Here is a 15,496-nt window from a genome sequence, read left to right on the forward strand (position 1 = left end):
GCCTATAGTTATGGGAACTTTGATTTTTCAGGCCTCTTTAGCNATCACGGCCCCTTATACTTTGTTGGAACAAAGAAATTCTTNTCGAAGATGGGTCTAGCTTGCCATATTGCAAAAATTCACAGTGAGATAATGAGTCATTACTCTGTGTGCATTGATGACTGAGTTTTGTGAAATTTGTCTTCCCTTTTCATATGTTTTCTTGGATGAACGCATATGTTGAGCACAATGCATGGGAACTCAAGCAATACATTGAGGAGCTTTACTAGGGATCCGGTAAGGGTGTGATGCTGCTGGGGCACAGCAAGGGCGGTGTTGATTCTGCAGCTGCATTGTCCATAATAGTATAGCCGCTCGGCTATACTCGCCTTTTGCATTTAAAAAATAGCGGCTATACTCGCCTTTTGCATTTAAAAAATAGTATGGCTTTACCTCTTTGACACCTGGGCTTAGGCCACGGGCCGGCCTATATATATAATAGGATAGCCGCCCGGCTATACTATTTTTTTGAATTTTTAAAAAAATAGTATAGCTGTGCGGCTGTACTCGTTTTTTGCATTTCAAAATAATATGGCTTTACCTCCTTGACACGTGGGCTAAGGGCTCTTTGACACGTGGGCTTAGGCCGTGGGCCGGCCTTTTTATATATAAGTATAGCATCCCGGCTATACTATTTTTTTGAATTTTTAAGAAAATAGTATAGCCGTGCGGCTATACTCGTTTTTTGCATTTAAAAAATAGTATGGCTTTACCTCTTTGACGCGTGGGCTTAGGCCATGGCCGGCCTTTTTGTATATATAATAGTATAGCCGCCCGGCTATACTTTTTTTAATATTTATTTTAAAAAAATAGTATAGCCTACGGCTCTACCCGTTTTCCCCTTCTTCTTTTTTAATAAAAAAAGTCTTTACTCCTTTGACACGTGGCACCTAGGGGCTGGGAGCGTCCTTTTCTTTAATATGCATAGTATCGCCGCACGGCTATACTCTTTTTTATTTTTAATATTTAATAAATATAAAATGTGTTTCTTTGTTTTTTTTTTTTGGCCTACTTCTTTAAATTACTATACGTAATCAAGTAATATCTTAGCCTTTTTAAATCACTTTGCTTAGTAATTATATTTTAATTATTATTTAATATAAAAAGATTGAAGAAAAAGAACACAAAGTAATTAATTTCTATTTATTAAATCTTTTGTGAAATCATTTGGGTGTCTTAATTCAATTTCTCTATAGCCCAAGAGCCCTACCAACTACTACTATGCCATTACTCGAGTATCTACCGTCCCTTTTTGATTTTTTACATTTTCAAAGTTATTACCCGTATAAAGATTTTATTACTTTCACATTTAATAATGTATTATACACGTGCGCGCGCGTATTTATCATGTTTAATACACTTATTTTTTACAAAAATTTCAATAAACGTGAAAGACTTAGGATCAAAACCAATGATCAAGGCAAGCAATGCCTCCACCCCCAACACCTCCCACACTACCCAATGCTGCACCAAAGAATCCAACTATTGAGCCAACTACAATTTTCCAACCAAACTTGATCTCCTGAACAACCAAAATACATATGTCAGAGTCAAAATACCACAACAGTAAACATGAAAGGAAGAATCATAAAATTTATTGTAAAAAATACATGTATTAAACATGAGATATATGCGCGCGCGCGTGTATAATAAATTATTAAACATGAAAGTGGTAAAATCTTTATACGGGTAATAACTTTGGAAATGTAAAAAATCAAAAAGGGACGGTAGATACTCGAGTAATGGCATAATAGTAGTTGGTAGGGCTCTTGGGCTATAGAGAAATTGAATTAAGACACCCAAATGACTTCATGATCTTTCCTCTCTTGGCAAATTCCAAAACAACTCCATGAAATGAGCTCAACCTAGAAGAAGGTACAGAAGCTTTGAGTATAGGCAGTATCGCTGCAATCCAAGCTGTTCTGAGCAACCCAACAAAACCCATCTCCCTTTTAGCAAAAACCCAGATCAGAACAGAGCTTAAAGAGTTGAAAAAGGCTAGTCTCTACACCCTGCTGAAGTGCTCTGTACTTAGAGGATTAGAGGGCATAGATTCATCAAAACATAGTCTCTTTTGAAGTATGTTTGAAGTATGTTGGTTTTAGTTCTCACTTACATATTGAAGTATGTTTGAAGTCTCACATATGTGTTAAAATATGCTTGCAGGGGTGCATGATTCCTTCTGGACTTATGCATGTGATGTGGACCAAATGAACGAGATACTTCTGGACAAATTTGTGGAGCTTTATAGCATGCCGATACTTGAAAATGTAAGTGAACTACGTCCTATTTCTCTTCCGGAAATTGGGTCTCATAAATTCAGATCTTTCTCTGGCTTGTTTAAAAGCAACTTGGGTGGAATGACTTGTGTTTGACACAATGATTTCCCAAGGCTACTTAAAGTTCGTTTTGATGTCTCCTCACAAGGCTTCAAGATGAAGTAAGAACTTACGAATGCGTCTTCATTGTAGAAAACTTTTGCATTGAAAGACTGTATTCAGCTTCTCCCTAATTTTTACTATATGATATAATGTAATGGTCAAACTGCTTCTAATTGTTTGAGAACTTGCATTTAGAAAGTTGCTTTACACACATTTTATATGTAGACCCGAATTAAACTACTTGTTTATTTCCATTGATTTTTTGATAGCTCTGCCTCTTCCCTGTTGCTTGAAAGTTTCCAAGCATCATATCCAGCATTGACTTTTCCTCCACTTGTAACATTCCACATCAACCAACGGAGAGGGGGTGGTGTGTCTTATATCTAGATGCCCACCTCCATCTAGCACGAGGCCATTTGGAAGCTCACTGGCTTCGGAGTCATGGAAACTCCAAAATTAAGCAAGTTTGGGCTAGAGCAATCCCAAGATGGGTGACCCACTGGGAAGTTGCTCGTGAGTTCCCAGATACAAAATCGTGAGGGCATGGGAGGACCCAAAGCGGACATTATCGTGTTACAACAGAGCCGATCCGGAATATGATAATTTAGTATCAGGGCCACTCTGCCGTGTGGTGCGAGTGTGCCGACGAGGACATCGGGTCGACCAACGGACCTATTGCCATAAAAAAAAATAAAACAAAAGAGGACCTATTTACATCAAAGTTGGGAAAATAAAAGGAAAACAAAAGGAGCAAAATTTTACATTAATTCATTCAAAGAATAGAAACATACAAGTATATTAACTAGCTCAAAATTTAGGGATCAATCACATAGCATAGAAACTTCTTCGTCTGCCCGAATCAGCGAGTTTCGAATGGAATGACTACCACAATGCTTTGTGGATCTACATCTGAACTTGAAGGTTTATGCATTGTCTTAGGGGATGACTGAGCAAGAATAGAAAGGTTAAAGACAACTTCTGCCATTTTTGGCCAAGCCAAGGCCTTTTCTTGTATGCCAGGGCTGCCAAACTCAGAGCCCTATCAATAGGATAGCAGTTCTCCAGTTTTGGATCCATCCACTTGATTAACCTGTCCACTCTCTCCTCTTCATTCTTCAACACCGCCCTTAGTTCTTTGCACAACATAACGATTTCGCCCTTGTCTTTTGTTTCCAAGGCCTTCTTTCCTGAGAGCAACTCCAATAGTACGACCCCAAATGCGAAAACATCCACTTTTGGCATTATGGGATCTGCAACAGTTCTAGCCATTGAGAAATTTGCTATCTTGGCCTTAAAATTTGAGTTTAGAAGGATGTTCTTTGCTCTGAGATCCCAGTGAACAATGCTTGGTTGAGTGTGATCATGCATATTGCAGGCCATTGGCAATCTCTAGTGCTATGTGTATTCTCTGACTCCAACTGAGGCTGGCCACTGCAGAGCTTGAGAAGAAGCTGCAGCAGAGTTGGGGTGCAACCACTTTTCAAGTGATCCGTTCTTAGCGTATTCGTAAACCAAGAAGCGAGTTCCATCTGTTTCGCATGAAGTGCCCAGAAAACTTACCAAATTCACATGATTTATTTTCTGCAGGATGTTCAGCTCCTCCTTGATATCTCCCTTGGTTCTCTTTAAGGCTAAAACCTTCCCATACATAGTGCCTTTGTAAATTGAACCCCAAATTTTACAATGTTCATCAAGGTTCATGGTTGCCTCCATAATCATTTCTTTTCCGTACATGATTGGCTTACCTAGATACTGTGAAATCCCAGTAAGTAACTTATCCTGAACCATCTCCGGCCCATAGTTTGTGACCTTGAAAGGTTTCCTCTTATTTGATAATTTACAAGTATAGACCACCAAGACCGCTGAAAGTATAATCAATAAAGCAACTACTGAGCTTTCAATAGCAATGTGTAATTACCATTGACAAGGTGAAAGCTGGAAATAGTACATAATGCTTTACCTGCAGTTATTTCATGGGCTAGATTTTTAACTGAAACTATTTCTACAAATTCACAGGGAGAATAAGAAGCTGATATATTACAGAGAAGAAAAACAGCCCCATTTCTATTTCTGGGACTGGCATTTACATTTCCACCTCTGCCGTCTGCTCTTAACATTTCACCATGCTTAAGCAACCTTACCGGATTTTTATCTGAAAAACTCTGTTGTACCAAATTGAGTGAAGAGTCATGTGGAAGAGATCATACTTGAGGGGCCTAGCATGCCAAAGAAAATGCTTTTGAACCTTCCTGACCCCTCGCTGCATCTGAAGATACTTCTCTTCCGGTATTGAAAGCAGTATCTCTTTCAAGTTTGGAATGTCTCTCTCAGCAAGAATTACTGAGAATGCCCCCCAATCCAAAACCTCGAAAAATGGCGGAACAAAATTGTCGGATATGATCACAGGTACGCACTCGTAAAATATTGCTTCGACCACCCGTGGGCTGTTGACCTCGTAACCCTTGGGGCAGATACAGTATTTGCTGCTCTTCATATGCTGGATATAGTTCATTTTGCTTGCAACACCAGGAGGCATTGGACCAAAGATCTTCATATCAGGGTCTCTGTCTTTCCAGTACTCTAGCAGAATTGGACGTAAATAGCCATGCATATTTCCAGCATAAAAGGCAAGAATCTGCCTCTGAGAAGGAGGTTTGCCGCCAAGATCTCTAAGAGGATTTCTCGCAGACCGAACATACGTTTCTGGAAGGGACACATCCCTTCCTATTTTAAAGCCGCCGGTTACATCAGCATTGCAGAGGGCTTTCATGCAACGTTCCATATGGTGCCTTGTTTCATATGGAGCCTATAAAAGCCAACCTTTCATATTAAGAATACATGCACACAGAAAGAGACACACACACACACATGTAGGAAATTGCAGTCATTATGGGCTCAAACAAGCACACATTTATGGACAGAACATATGGTGTTCCACTTTTGAAAACAGTCCTTTGGTCGGTTTAAACAACCTCCTCACTAGATTTGGTATTCACATGGGCCAATATGATAAGATTCATTTAAAAGTGAAAGCTTAGGTCATGAATCTCACTCTACTCTCTTTGTATCTTATCAAAATAACAAAGAAGACATTAGTCACCCAAGCAAAATCAAGGACAAGGAAAGATGCATGGAGAGCATACCCAGTCATGGCAAGCAACAAGAAAATGATCTGCTCCACCAGTTCTGTTCCAGTAAGGATACTTTGCTGCAATTTTTTCAGAATATTCCTTCAAAAATTGGCGTAGGTTTGTACGGTTGTGAGAGTTACGTACATATAGACTGTACTCTAGCATCCGTGAACTAAATGGCATATAAAACAGATGCGCCTTTCGTGGATCCTTCACAACAAAGCGCTTATATCCCTGCATCAGTTTCATGAACCATCCTTCTGAAGCATATAACCCCTTGAGTATTGGTTGATGGAAGATGGGCTTGTTTCCATCCTTGTAGATATAGATTTTCAGTGTGCGTTCCATAAGTTCGTAACTCCTGATAATGGAACAACTATTACTTTAAAAAGAATCACTTTTTTGTTAAAAAAGAAAAAAGAGCATCACTTGATAATGGCAAATTAGGCTTCAATGTAGGATTAAAATCAAATCAACTCCTATTTTAATTCCAATTACCTTTTAAACATAGAAACATTTCGAAAGAGAGGGGCATAAAGTTCTCGATCATTTATTGCAACAGGAGGATGCTCAATCTGTGACTTCACAGCTAGGATATCCTGGTCACGTACAGAGGACCATCGTGGTCTCTGCAACAAAATATAAGAAGTTAGGAACCCCTACATAAACTGATTAAGGGATGATTAGGTTGGCAACAGAAATATTTATACCAATGAACGTGAAGACGCACGGTGCCGCACTAGTATATGGTTCATCTCATATATTGATGTTATTGACTTTGGTGGCAATTCACTCTTCATCTTCTTCCTCCCAGGATTTGTCATCACCACAGAACCATTTTTTGAAGTCATAACATCACTTTTGAAGGAAGTAGAACCAACAGAAGCATTGGTCGCATTTGCCAACGAAGCTGCTGCAGGTAAAATGAGTGGAGAGCATGGAAAACCAGTCTTGATACCATCAGATTTTTTTGCTGTCAGATTTGAATTTTCTTTCAAAGTATTCTCAGTAGAAGTTTCATAGTTTGGTAACACAATCCGCTCCAAGGGGAAGCCATACTTAGCCACATTAGCCTTATCCTGAACAGAACCATTTTCTTGATTTTCAATGCTGACTAATGCTAGACTTCCATTTGTGTCTACCACATTCTCAGACGGAAAATTGTGATCTACATTTCTATGAATGGTATTTGCAAAAGTATTATCTATCCCTTTTTCTTCTAATATTAAATCAATTTCCTTATGTACATCCTTTCCCTTCCGTCCACGATCATGTCCAATTTCTCCTCCAAGACCAGAGTTACCAGCAGCTTTCTCCACCCCACTAAACATTGAAACATCAATAAAATCCGAAGAAGAATGTACCGTAAGAGGATTGTGGACCATCACAGACTTGGCAGAAGAATGAATAGAGAAGACGCCGCTACCTTTGAATTGTTCTTGAACCTCATTCTGAGGCAACAGAGACCGAAGAGCATTTCCATAGGGAAGCAACAATGACTGAAACGATACGTAAGTAACAGCCAGTACTCCCAGAAGAAAAAGCCATCTCCGGGTTTCTACATGGCATATCTTAGGAAATTGAAATGAGTACTTCATACCAGGCCCTAATACTTGCCAAGTCCTGCATAAAGTTCCCACAATGATAAAATTATACATGCAAATTACAATCAGATAGGCACTATAGACAACCCAGAATCACACATTGGAAAAATAAATACAAGAATTTGAAGCATTAATATTTGGAATTGTTAACATGTAATCAGGGTAGAGACCAAAACAAACAGTGAAGTTCATGAACAGTTAGAGAGCAGAGAGCACCAATAAGGCTAACTTTGTTATAGTGAAAAAACTGAAACAACAATTCAAAATCACCTCACTCACATCATATAAACATGATAGCAAAATCCTTAATTTAATTACCAAAAAACAACAATGAAAGCTGGCTGGCTGGCTCAATAGAGATTACTAATTAAGGCTAATTTAATAGTTATACACACATTAATTAAGCTTCACCATCAATAATGTAAAACAGAACTCAAGCAATTTCAGTTACAATTGGCAGGCATTCTAGTCTAGTTTATGAATCTATGCCTTATCTGAGTGACTGAGAAACACTAACATTCTGGAGGCATTAGCAACAAGAAATGCTATTCTTGTTTGGTTCCCGAGAAAATGAAAGACCATAACTAACCTGAGTATAGGAAAGCACAAAACTTGAGGCTGAATTTCCTTTGAAGCCAAACAGGAAAACCCAAAACTGAACAGTTCAGTATGTATGAGTATAACCCAAAAAAGGAAATAAGAAACCTTTTGCAAAGAACACGGCTTTTCTTTGTTTTTGGGAAGTAAAGAAGACGGCTTTTCCAAGTTTGGTCCTTTGAAAGTCCGTTTAAAGAAGGAAGAGCATCTCACTCTTCAGTCTCAACCAATTATTGATTTAAAATACTTTTCCCTAAATGAAATATAAATTTTTACAATTGATCAGGACAAGCATTTAATATATATATTTTTTGCTGAAATTCATTGGTTTTTGTCTTCACTCTGCCATGACGCCATCTGGCTTACTTACTGTATTCATTATATTTTTTTTTTGTTGGCTTAAAAAGACAACTATAAAAGTGAAAGTACACTTTGGTTATTAGTTGTTACTCAATTTACACGACTGCCACTGTTCAGTGTTGACCACTAACTGACATTTTGGCATCCTCTGCTCTGGCGCTCCACTACAAGTAGAAATACTAAATAACTAAAAAGTAGACAAAATGATTTCGTACGAACCCCATCAGCATCATTTTTATTTGTCCTTTTTGGGTGGTCTCTATATTAGTGTTACAAACTTTTCTTTAAGACAAAGGCCTACCACATATATGAATTTTGTATGAGCCGGTTGTATAATCTTTTATTGTCAGATCAATCTACATATAATCCACAGGTAGAGCAATTTCTATTATGTGATCTTTAACTAACACTACTTCAAGCTCATAAGAAGCAAAAACACAATCTGTAGTTGCTTTTTTCTTCTTCTGTTGAATATTTTGACACAATTGGCCATTTACATACACTATCCCCACTAAGCTAGAATTTCCTTGTATTCAGCTTCATTCTCAATTTCAGGGGCAAGAAATCATCGGTAGAGTCAGTCTGTTTTATAGCTCTCTCCTTCTTTACTGCTTGTTTACAGCAACCTTTAGTTTACAGCCACCAGTCTTTTTTAGTACCAGAGAACCTGAAAATCTCACATTTTCATCTGGTTTTTATCTGAAGAACTCTATTGTACCAAACTGAATGAAGTATCATATGAAATAAATCATACTTCACGGGTTTCTTGTGCCAAAAGAAATGTTGTTGCACCATCTTTACACTCGACATCATCGTAAGGTACTTCTCTTCTGGGATTGAAAGCAGAATGTCTCTCAAATTAGGGATATCCTTCTCTTGTACAAAAACTGCAAATGCCTCCCAATTAAATACCTCAAAGAAAGGAGGCATGTAGTTATCTGATATGATGACTGGCACACACTCATAGAATATGGCCTCAACTACTCGAGGTGTGTGAACCTCGTAACCCCTGGCACATATGCAATACTTGCTGCTCTTCATGTATTCCCTGTAAATTCTTTTGCTTTCAACATCATGTGGCATTGGGCCAAAGATTTTCATGTCAGGTTCTTTGTTCTCCCAGTAGTGTAGTAGAATTGGTCGGAGATATCCATGCATGCCCCCGGCGAAGAAGGCAAGAATAGATCTTTCTGAAGCCGGTTTTCCTCCAAGATCCTGCAAAGGGTTCTCAACAGAACGTATATATGTAACAGGTAGACTGGTGTCCTTGCCAATTTTGAAGTCTCCACCAACATTGGCATTGCAAAGAGATCTGATGCAATTCTTCATGCACTGTTTTGTGAGTTTTGGGGCCTGAAATTCCATATGACAAGGCTGTATTAGATAAAGGCTTTGATAGAGGATGGTATAATGCAGTTCAATATGACTGATAGTGTCCATTTTCCCCTTGAAAAGGCAAAAGGCAGAAACATATAGGAGAAAACCGCATCATTATCACCCAAACTAACAGGAAGCACAGCTCCTGGATTAATAGTTATTCTAGACTAACAAATAATGCTCATGGTGCTGAATAGGACTTATACTCCACAGGAACTCATCAACTTTGAAAGAGAAGAGAAAGATTGGTGACTCTGAAACTATGACATTAAAATTAGATTGATGCATGAGAACCATACCCAGTCATGACAAGCAACAAGAAAATGATCTGCTCCTTCCGTTCTGTTCCAGAAAGAATACTTTCTTGCAATTAACCCAACATAGCTCTTCAGGTATTTCTCTAGGACCTTCTTACCATTTTTGACATTTTGTCCAGAAAGGGTCAACCTTAGCATATGCGAATCAAAGGGTAAATAGAATAAATGAGCTTTTTTCGGGTCCCTCACAACAAATTTTTTATTCCCCTCAACTAGTTTCATAAACCACCCTTCTGAGGCATAAATTCCTCTCATCAAAGGCTGATGGAATACAGGCTTTTCACCTTCCTTGTAGATATAAACTTTGAGCATGTGATCCATCAAGTCATAACTCCTGCAATAGAATACATATAAAATATCAAGATAAAATTTGTCATGGGTTTCCACAAAGAAGTCTACATTTCAAACTTTCAACTCCTTGAAGAGACAAACAAGGCAACATGGAATCAGAGCAATATTCACAATTCCATATCTAAATATAGGATGCTCATGTGTCTCTAAAAGCACGAAAAGAATCTGTAGAGATTGATAAGTACCAAATTGAAAGTAAAAATATGGACATAACTGAAGCAGTACAAGCAACCACTAAAAGAAAATGAAAATAAAGCATTTTATACATGCATATACATAGTGGACAGATTAGGTATCTAAACAAAACGGGCTTACCTTATAAATTTGGAAAGATTTCGGAAAACAGAAGCACTAAGTCCTGGATTGTTCCTTATAATGGGAGCATTCTCAATCTCTAATTTTGCAGATTGAAGTTCACGATCACGTGTAGAATACCGCCGTGGACTCTGGTGCAAATAAAAGTACAAGTGAGTATCCAGAAACTTTAACTCATTCCCTGTTGCCCAAATTGGAACCTCAAATTTAAATTCGTACCATTGAAGGAGAAGAAACAGGAATTCGAAGCAATAATGCATTCATCTGGGATAGTGATGTTGGTCGTGGATTCCACTTCTTTAGTATGGAAATACTAGTCATTGTAGAATTGCCATTCAAGGTGACTGGAAGAGGTTGCCATAGCTCAGTCTTTTGATGCTCAATTTGGGTTTCTGTAGTTTGTTTCACATTGCCCTTTGAATCTGCATTTAAGGTTTCCGGACTCTCTGTAGAGATTCCTTGCGATACAACTGGCACAATACCAGCTTCATTTCTACCTTCACTCACTGTTAAACCAGAGCTTGTTTTAGGTCCATTGTCTGCCTTGTAACTTTCATCTGTTTTATCAGTCTTCTGTAAGGAATCATTTCTAAAATCGATAGTCTTTTCCTGAACAGAAATATCATCTGCATTTCTATCCGTCCCCACCAGAAAATTCTCATCAAGGGTTAAATTTTTCTCCAACATGAGCTCCTTGTGTGAATTACTGTCATCGTCTGGTGCCAAATCTGAAATATCAGTATCATTAGCCACTAGGCCCACTACCACACCGACATTAGACTTGCTAGGCTTTGAGTTGTTTGAGCTGCTAACATTGGCAAAAACTGTGGATGTTGGAGTTGAACCCTTATCAGCAGTTGAAAAGTAAAACTTTTTACCAGAGGGAAGCTCAAAACACTCAGATGCAACTACAATAACAACCACCCCACCGATTATCAACAGCAGTCTCCGGATTTCAATGTTGCCAGCAATATCCATATCACAGAAATTGCACAGTTAACCACTTGTTTTTAACAACACTTCAATATCTGAAAGAAATTAGATTCTAATTTGTAAATGGAAATTTCGCCAAATCTTAAAACAGGAAAGATTGTGATTTTATAAGGAACCTACCCAATATATTCAAATTTTTTTTAAAAACCCATACATTTAAAGACTTTACAAGATCAAATGAGGTAAAGAATCAATCTTTCTATGGAGTACCTTGAATGTGCGAGGCCAGAAGAGATCTCTTCAGGCTTTGGTCAAGTGTCGGTTCATGGGTTCCGCAGCTGAAACTGCTACTACTACTTTGCCAATGCCAACTTATTATAATCCTAGAAAACTCCGACTTTGGAAGCGGAAGCAGCAGGTACTTGCTAAAATGACCTTTCTGTTTCATAGTATTACGGTGAAGCCATCCTTTCGTCATTCATGCGTTTTACATACATAAGTAGTAAAAACATGGCAAAAAGCAGAACACATAGTGCAGGCAGACATTGACCTACAACATGTGTTATGTCGTCTACAATGTCCGGGAGGTGAGGATCTAACTCATCTGAGTCTTCTGAATGTAAACACGGCATGTCGTTCTTTTTGTTTAGCTAACGACGTCGCTTCGAAGGGACTTGACACTTGGCCTTTGGCAGTTAGCGCCAAGCTAACCTTAAACCTCTCTCTCTCCTCCCCTCCCTCTGCAAAACTCAAACTTGAAAACCCCTACTATCAACTGCTCTGCCTCTGCGACGTCGTTTAACTGGTTTGCATCTAAACCCAGCAAAATGCCTCCTTTCTTCTTAAAGTTGTAAGCTTTGGCTTTCAATTTGAGGATCCCAAATCGTACTTTCCCAGTAAATGGCGCTAAATTTGCCCACTTCCTGTCCAATTTTCGCGCCACTATTGAACCTGAACCCGAACCACAACCCCACCCCGAACCGCCCGCCCACAGAAGTCCGGTTCGCGAGGTGGAATAATGCCAACGCCGAGAAATTTAACGAGCGGCGGAGGGCCCAGCAAGAAATCGAGGACGATATCCGCCGCGAGCGCCGCTTCGACTCCGCCACCAGAATTGCCACTATTTACGACTCTGCCACTGACACCACCACGACGAGTGAAACATTCAAATCCATAGGCACACCTTCGTTTCCCTCGAGCCCTTCCATCCCGGGCAAAAAATCCAAATACTCTAAAAACCCTAACCCTAAAGAATCGCACCCCGCATTTCGCCGAATTATTAGACCCACAAAGCTCTCGAAAATCCCAAAAGATAAAGGTCCAACAGTTGACAGAAAAGCCAACATTTCCGTCGGCGATGATGGCCTTTCGTACGTCATCGACGGAGCCCCATTTGAATTCAAGTACAGCTACACTGAGACTCCTAAGGTGAAGCCCCTTAAGCTCCGAGAACCGGCGTATGCGCCATTCGGGCCCACCACGATGGCCCGGCCGTGGACGGGTCGGGCCCCATTGCCTCCGAGCAAGAAGAAATTGAAGGAATTCGACTCGTTCCAGCTGCCACCACCGCATAAGAAAGGGGTTAAGCCGGTGCAGTCCCCTGGTCCGTACTTACCCGGGTCGGGTCCAAAGTATGTGAAGTCTAGGGATGAGATATTGGGTGACCCACTGACGCCTGAGGAGGTTAAAGAGTTGGTTAAAGGGTGTATCAAAACCAGGAGGCAGTTGAATATGGGTATATAATCTTGTTCATTTGACTTTGTAGCCTTTATTTGTTTTCTTTCATTTGGAATTTTGATTCATTCTTGGTGAGATTTTGAAATTGGAGGCAGTTTTAATTTCAATTGTGGTGGTAGATGATGTGAGTTTTAGATTTAGAGCTTCAAAATGCCAGAGATTTGCAAACTACGCTTATGAGTTTTTATTTTATGATTCTATTCATTTGGCTTTTTAGGTAGAGATGGTTTCACCCACAACATGTTGGATAACATACATGCTCACTGGAAGCGCCGGAGAGTGTGCAAGATAAAATGCAAAGGAGTGTGTACAGTCGACATGGACAACGTGTGCGAGCAAATAGAGGTTGGTTCTTCTTGCTGAATATGCTTGTCACTTGTGATTTCATGCATTCATCTTAGCATTGATTTGTGAAGTATGTATGGCATGATAACAAAGTAGGTTGAGTAACAGCCAAACTATGACTCACTATTTTACAAATATAAGATTACCAAAGGATGTCAGGTTGTTTGAGATTTGGTTTGTTTGTCATTTGAGTTAATTATTATTGGATTATATTGTTTGATAGGAAAAAACTGGAGGGAAAATCATTTACAGAAAAGGTGGGGTGTTATACCTTTTCCGAGGCAGAAACTACAACTACAAAACTCGTCCGCAGTTTCCTCTCATGCTTTGGAGACCTATCACTCCTGTATATCCTAGACTGGTTCAACGGGCTCCTGAGGGTCTAACACTAGAAGAAGCAACTGAAATGCGCAAGAAGGGACGGAATCTGATACCAATATGCAAGCTAGGTACCATATGCTTATGCCTAATGTAATCTTTAGAATGGCAATAAGAATGTTTCAGTTTTTCCCTCAAGTAAACTCATAATGGTGAGTTTGTTTTTAACAGGGAAAAATGGAGTATACTCTGAGTTGGCAAAAAATGTCAGAGAGGCCTTTGAAGAGTGTGAATTAGTGCGAATAAATTGTACAGGGATGAATGGGAGTGACTACCGGAAAATAGGTGCTAAACTAAAGGTCTGCTATTCTTTTAGAGAACATTTCTCTTGTCATGATAATTTTCATAGCAAAGCATGCTAAGAAATTCTCTTAACTATGTGAATGCAGGATCTTGTCCCTTGCGTGCTAATTTCATTTGAACTTGAGCACATTCTTATGTGGAGAGGTCGGGAATGGAAGTCTTCTCTTCCTTCTCCAGAGAATGATCTCAAGGAAGTCAAAGGATCTGACATTGATGATTCAACTTCTATTGCACCTCCCTTGGAAGGCCAGGAAGAATCAACATCATGCGCTTCTACAGTTTCAGTCAAGGATGCAAGTCTTGAAATACTCAATACAAGCACACCCTCTATTGGTTCTGAAGTTGTGGGTGCAGAGGGAAGTGGGGATCTATCTCCTTCACGATATGTTGAGCCATGTGCCACAGTTAATGGGGTTTCAGCTGTTGGAGGGACCCATGTAACTGAAACCATTTCAGATGTTGAAGATGATGAATCAAAAGCTATATTGGATCCATCTGGAATTGAGCGCATATTGGATAATACAGGCTGCGCTGCTGATGAAGCATCACCAACGACAGTCACGGGGGGTCCGAGAAGTAATGAGAACCCACAATGTGCTTCAGTGAGCTCAGAAAATCTCAGTGAGCCAGCAAGGTCGAGTGGACCTTGTATGGAGAACGTGCTGTTACTTTTGAACGAAGCTGTTGGGAGTGGGAGTGCACTTATTTTAGATGATTCTGCCTTGGATGCCGACATTATTTTTCAAAGGGCAGTTGCCTTGGCGCAGTCTGCTCCCCCTGGCCCTGTGTTCAAGCATCATCGACCTAAGAAAGTAGCAGTTCAGAAGAGAATAAAGATTATGAAGCAAGAAGCCATTGTTTCAGAAGTGAAAGAGATAACAGTTCCTGTGAAGAGAGGAAGTGAGAAGATTCAGAAGAAGGATACTAAAGTTAAAAGAACAAGGGATTTTGGGGAAAGTCTAGATAATGTTGTACCACAGGGAAGTTTGAGAGTTGATGAACTTGCTAAGCTATTAGCATGAACTTTCTGAGATGTGATTATGAATGCCATGCAGAGTTTTTGGTGGTACAAATTTGGCTTCCATTTGACATCCCAATTTTTGTCAATTCTGACAATGCTTTGGTTTTCCGGGCCAATAGAACTAATTTTGTGTACATTATTATATTATTATTGACCATAAATATTTAATTGTGGGTTGTATTTAATATAGTTTTCATACTAATAAATATATGTCGGGTCACTGACACCGATTAGGAAAGAAATATTAACTTTTAAAAAAATTTGGTCAGAAAAGAGGGGAGAAAGAGGAAATTTGAACATATCCATT

General features: G+C 39.3%; 4 protein-coding genes across 7 annotated transcripts; 1 reads left to right on the forward strand and 3 right to left on the reverse strand.

Moving 5' to 3' along the window:
• Positions 1–1,441: 1,441 nt before the first annotated feature.
• LOC117635514 (serine/threonine receptor-like kinase NFP) lies at positions 1,442–3,800 on the reverse strand. Its single transcript, XM_034369819.1, has 2 exons — positions 3,438–3,800; positions 1,442–1,561 (listed from the first exon to the last, which is right to left on the reverse strand). The coding sequence occupies exons 1-2, from the start codon at positions 3,798–3,800 to the stop codon at positions 1,442–1,444; spliced, it is 483 nt and encodes a 160-aa protein (XP_034225710.1).
• A 489-nt stretch (positions 3,801–4,289) lies between these two features.
• LOC117636168 (probable glycosyltransferase At3g07620) lies at positions 4,290–7,903 on the reverse strand. Of its 2 annotated transcripts, none has more exons than XM_034370658.1 (5): positions 7,745–7,903; positions 6,262–7,174; positions 6,050–6,180; positions 5,564–5,912; positions 4,290–5,226 (listed from the first exon to the last, which is right to left on the reverse strand). In XM_034370658.1, the coding sequence occupies exons 2-5, from the start codon at positions 7,147–7,149 to the stop codon at positions 4,558–4,560; spliced, it is 2,037 nt and encodes a 678-aa protein (XP_034226549.1). In that variant the 5' UTR covers positions 7,150–7,174; positions 7,745–7,903; the 3' UTR covers positions 4,290–4,557. The 2 variants fall into 2 exon arrangements, with proteins under 2 accessions (XP_034226549.1, XP_034226548.1); XM_034370657.1 differs by lacking the exon at positions 7,745–7,903 and adding an exon at positions 7,673–7,730.
• Positions 7,904–8,445: 542 nt separating this feature from the next.
• LOC117636115 (probable glycosyltransferase At3g07620) lies at positions 8,446–11,872 on the reverse strand. 3 transcript variants are annotated; one of them, XM_034370581.1, is made up of 5 exons: positions 11,676–11,872; positions 10,692–11,296; positions 10,473–10,603; positions 9,789–10,140; positions 8,446–9,465 (listed from the first exon to the last, which is right to left on the reverse strand). In XM_034370581.1, exons 1-5 carry the CDS (start codon positions 11,851–11,853, stop codon positions 8,797–8,799), a joined length of 1,935 nt encoding a protein of 644 aa, XP_034226472.1. In that variant the 5' UTR covers positions 11,854–11,872; the 3' UTR covers positions 8,446–8,796. The 3 variants fall into 3 exon arrangements, with proteins under 3 accessions (XP_034226472.1, XP_034226471.1, XP_034226473.1); XM_034370580.1 differs by having other exon boundaries at positions 10,692–11,380; XM_034370582.1 differs by having other exon boundaries at positions 10,692–11,500; positions 11,676–11,789.
• A 281-nt stretch (positions 11,873–12,153) lies between these two features.
• On the forward strand, positions 12,154–15,357 carry LOC117635852 (CRS2-associated factor 1, chloroplastic). Its single transcript, XM_034370225.1, has 5 exons — positions 12,154–13,140; positions 13,360–13,487; positions 13,711–13,936; positions 14,037–14,164; positions 14,255–15,357. The coding sequence occupies exons 1-5, from the start codon at positions 12,306–12,308 to the stop codon at positions 15,188–15,190; spliced, it is 2,253 nt and encodes a 750-aa protein (XP_034226116.1). The 5' UTR covers positions 12,154–12,305; the 3' UTR covers positions 15,191–15,357.
• Positions 15,358–15,496: the final 139 nt, after the last annotated feature.

The sequence above is a fragment of the Prunus dulcis genome, chromosome 7, assembly GCF_902201215.1.
Source record: "Prunus dulcis chromosome 7, ALMONDv2, whole genome shotgun sequence".
NCBI lineage: Eukaryota > Viridiplantae > Streptophyta > Magnoliopsida > Rosales > Rosaceae > Prunus > Prunus dulcis.

Bases quoted from the DNA above. Each gene is read 5' to 3' on its own strand.
- LOC117635514 (XM_034369819.1), bottom strand. From the start codon at position 3,800: ATGGCCTGCAATATGCATGATCACACTCAACCAAGCATTGTTCACTGG. The intron at 1,562-3,437 runs GCATACAAGAAA...TTGGTTGTTCAG, and splicing joins CTCTGAGTTTGGCAGCCCTG to GAGATCAAGTTTGGTTGGAA.
- LOC117636168 (XM_034370657.1), bottom strand. The intron at 5,913-6,049 runs GTAATTGGAATT...TTCCATTATCAG, and splicing joins AATGTTTCTATGTTTAAAAG to GAGTTACGAACTTATGGAAC. The intron at 5,227-5,563 runs GTATGCTCTCCA...TGGCTTTTATAG, and splicing joins TTGTTGCTTGCCATGACTGG to GCTCCATATGAAACAAGGCA.
- LOC117636115 (XM_034370580.1), bottom strand. From the start codon at position 11,853: ATGAAACAGAAAGGTCATTTTAGCAAGTACCTGCTGCTTCCGCTTCCA. The intron at 11,381-11,675 runs GTACTCCATAGA...TTGTTATTGTAG, and splicing joins TCTGGCCTCGCACATTCAAG to TTGCATCTGAGTGTTTTGAG. The intron at 9,466-9,788 runs GTATGGTTCTCA...ATGGAATTTCAG, and splicing joins TTGTTGCTTGTCATGACTGG to GCCCCAAAACTCACAAAACA.
- LOC117635852 (XM_034370225.1), top strand. From the start codon at position 12,306: ATGGCGCTAAATTTGCCCACTTCCTGTCCAATTTTCGCGCCACTATTG. The intron at 13,488-13,710 runs GTTGGTTCTTCT...ATTGTTTGATAG, and splicing joins ACGTGTGCGAGCAAATAGAG to GAAAAAACTGGAGGGAAAAT. The intron at 14,165-14,254 runs GTCTGCTATTCT...ATGTGAATGCAG, and splicing joins AAATAGGTGCTAAACTAAAG to GATCTTGTCCCTTGCGTGCT.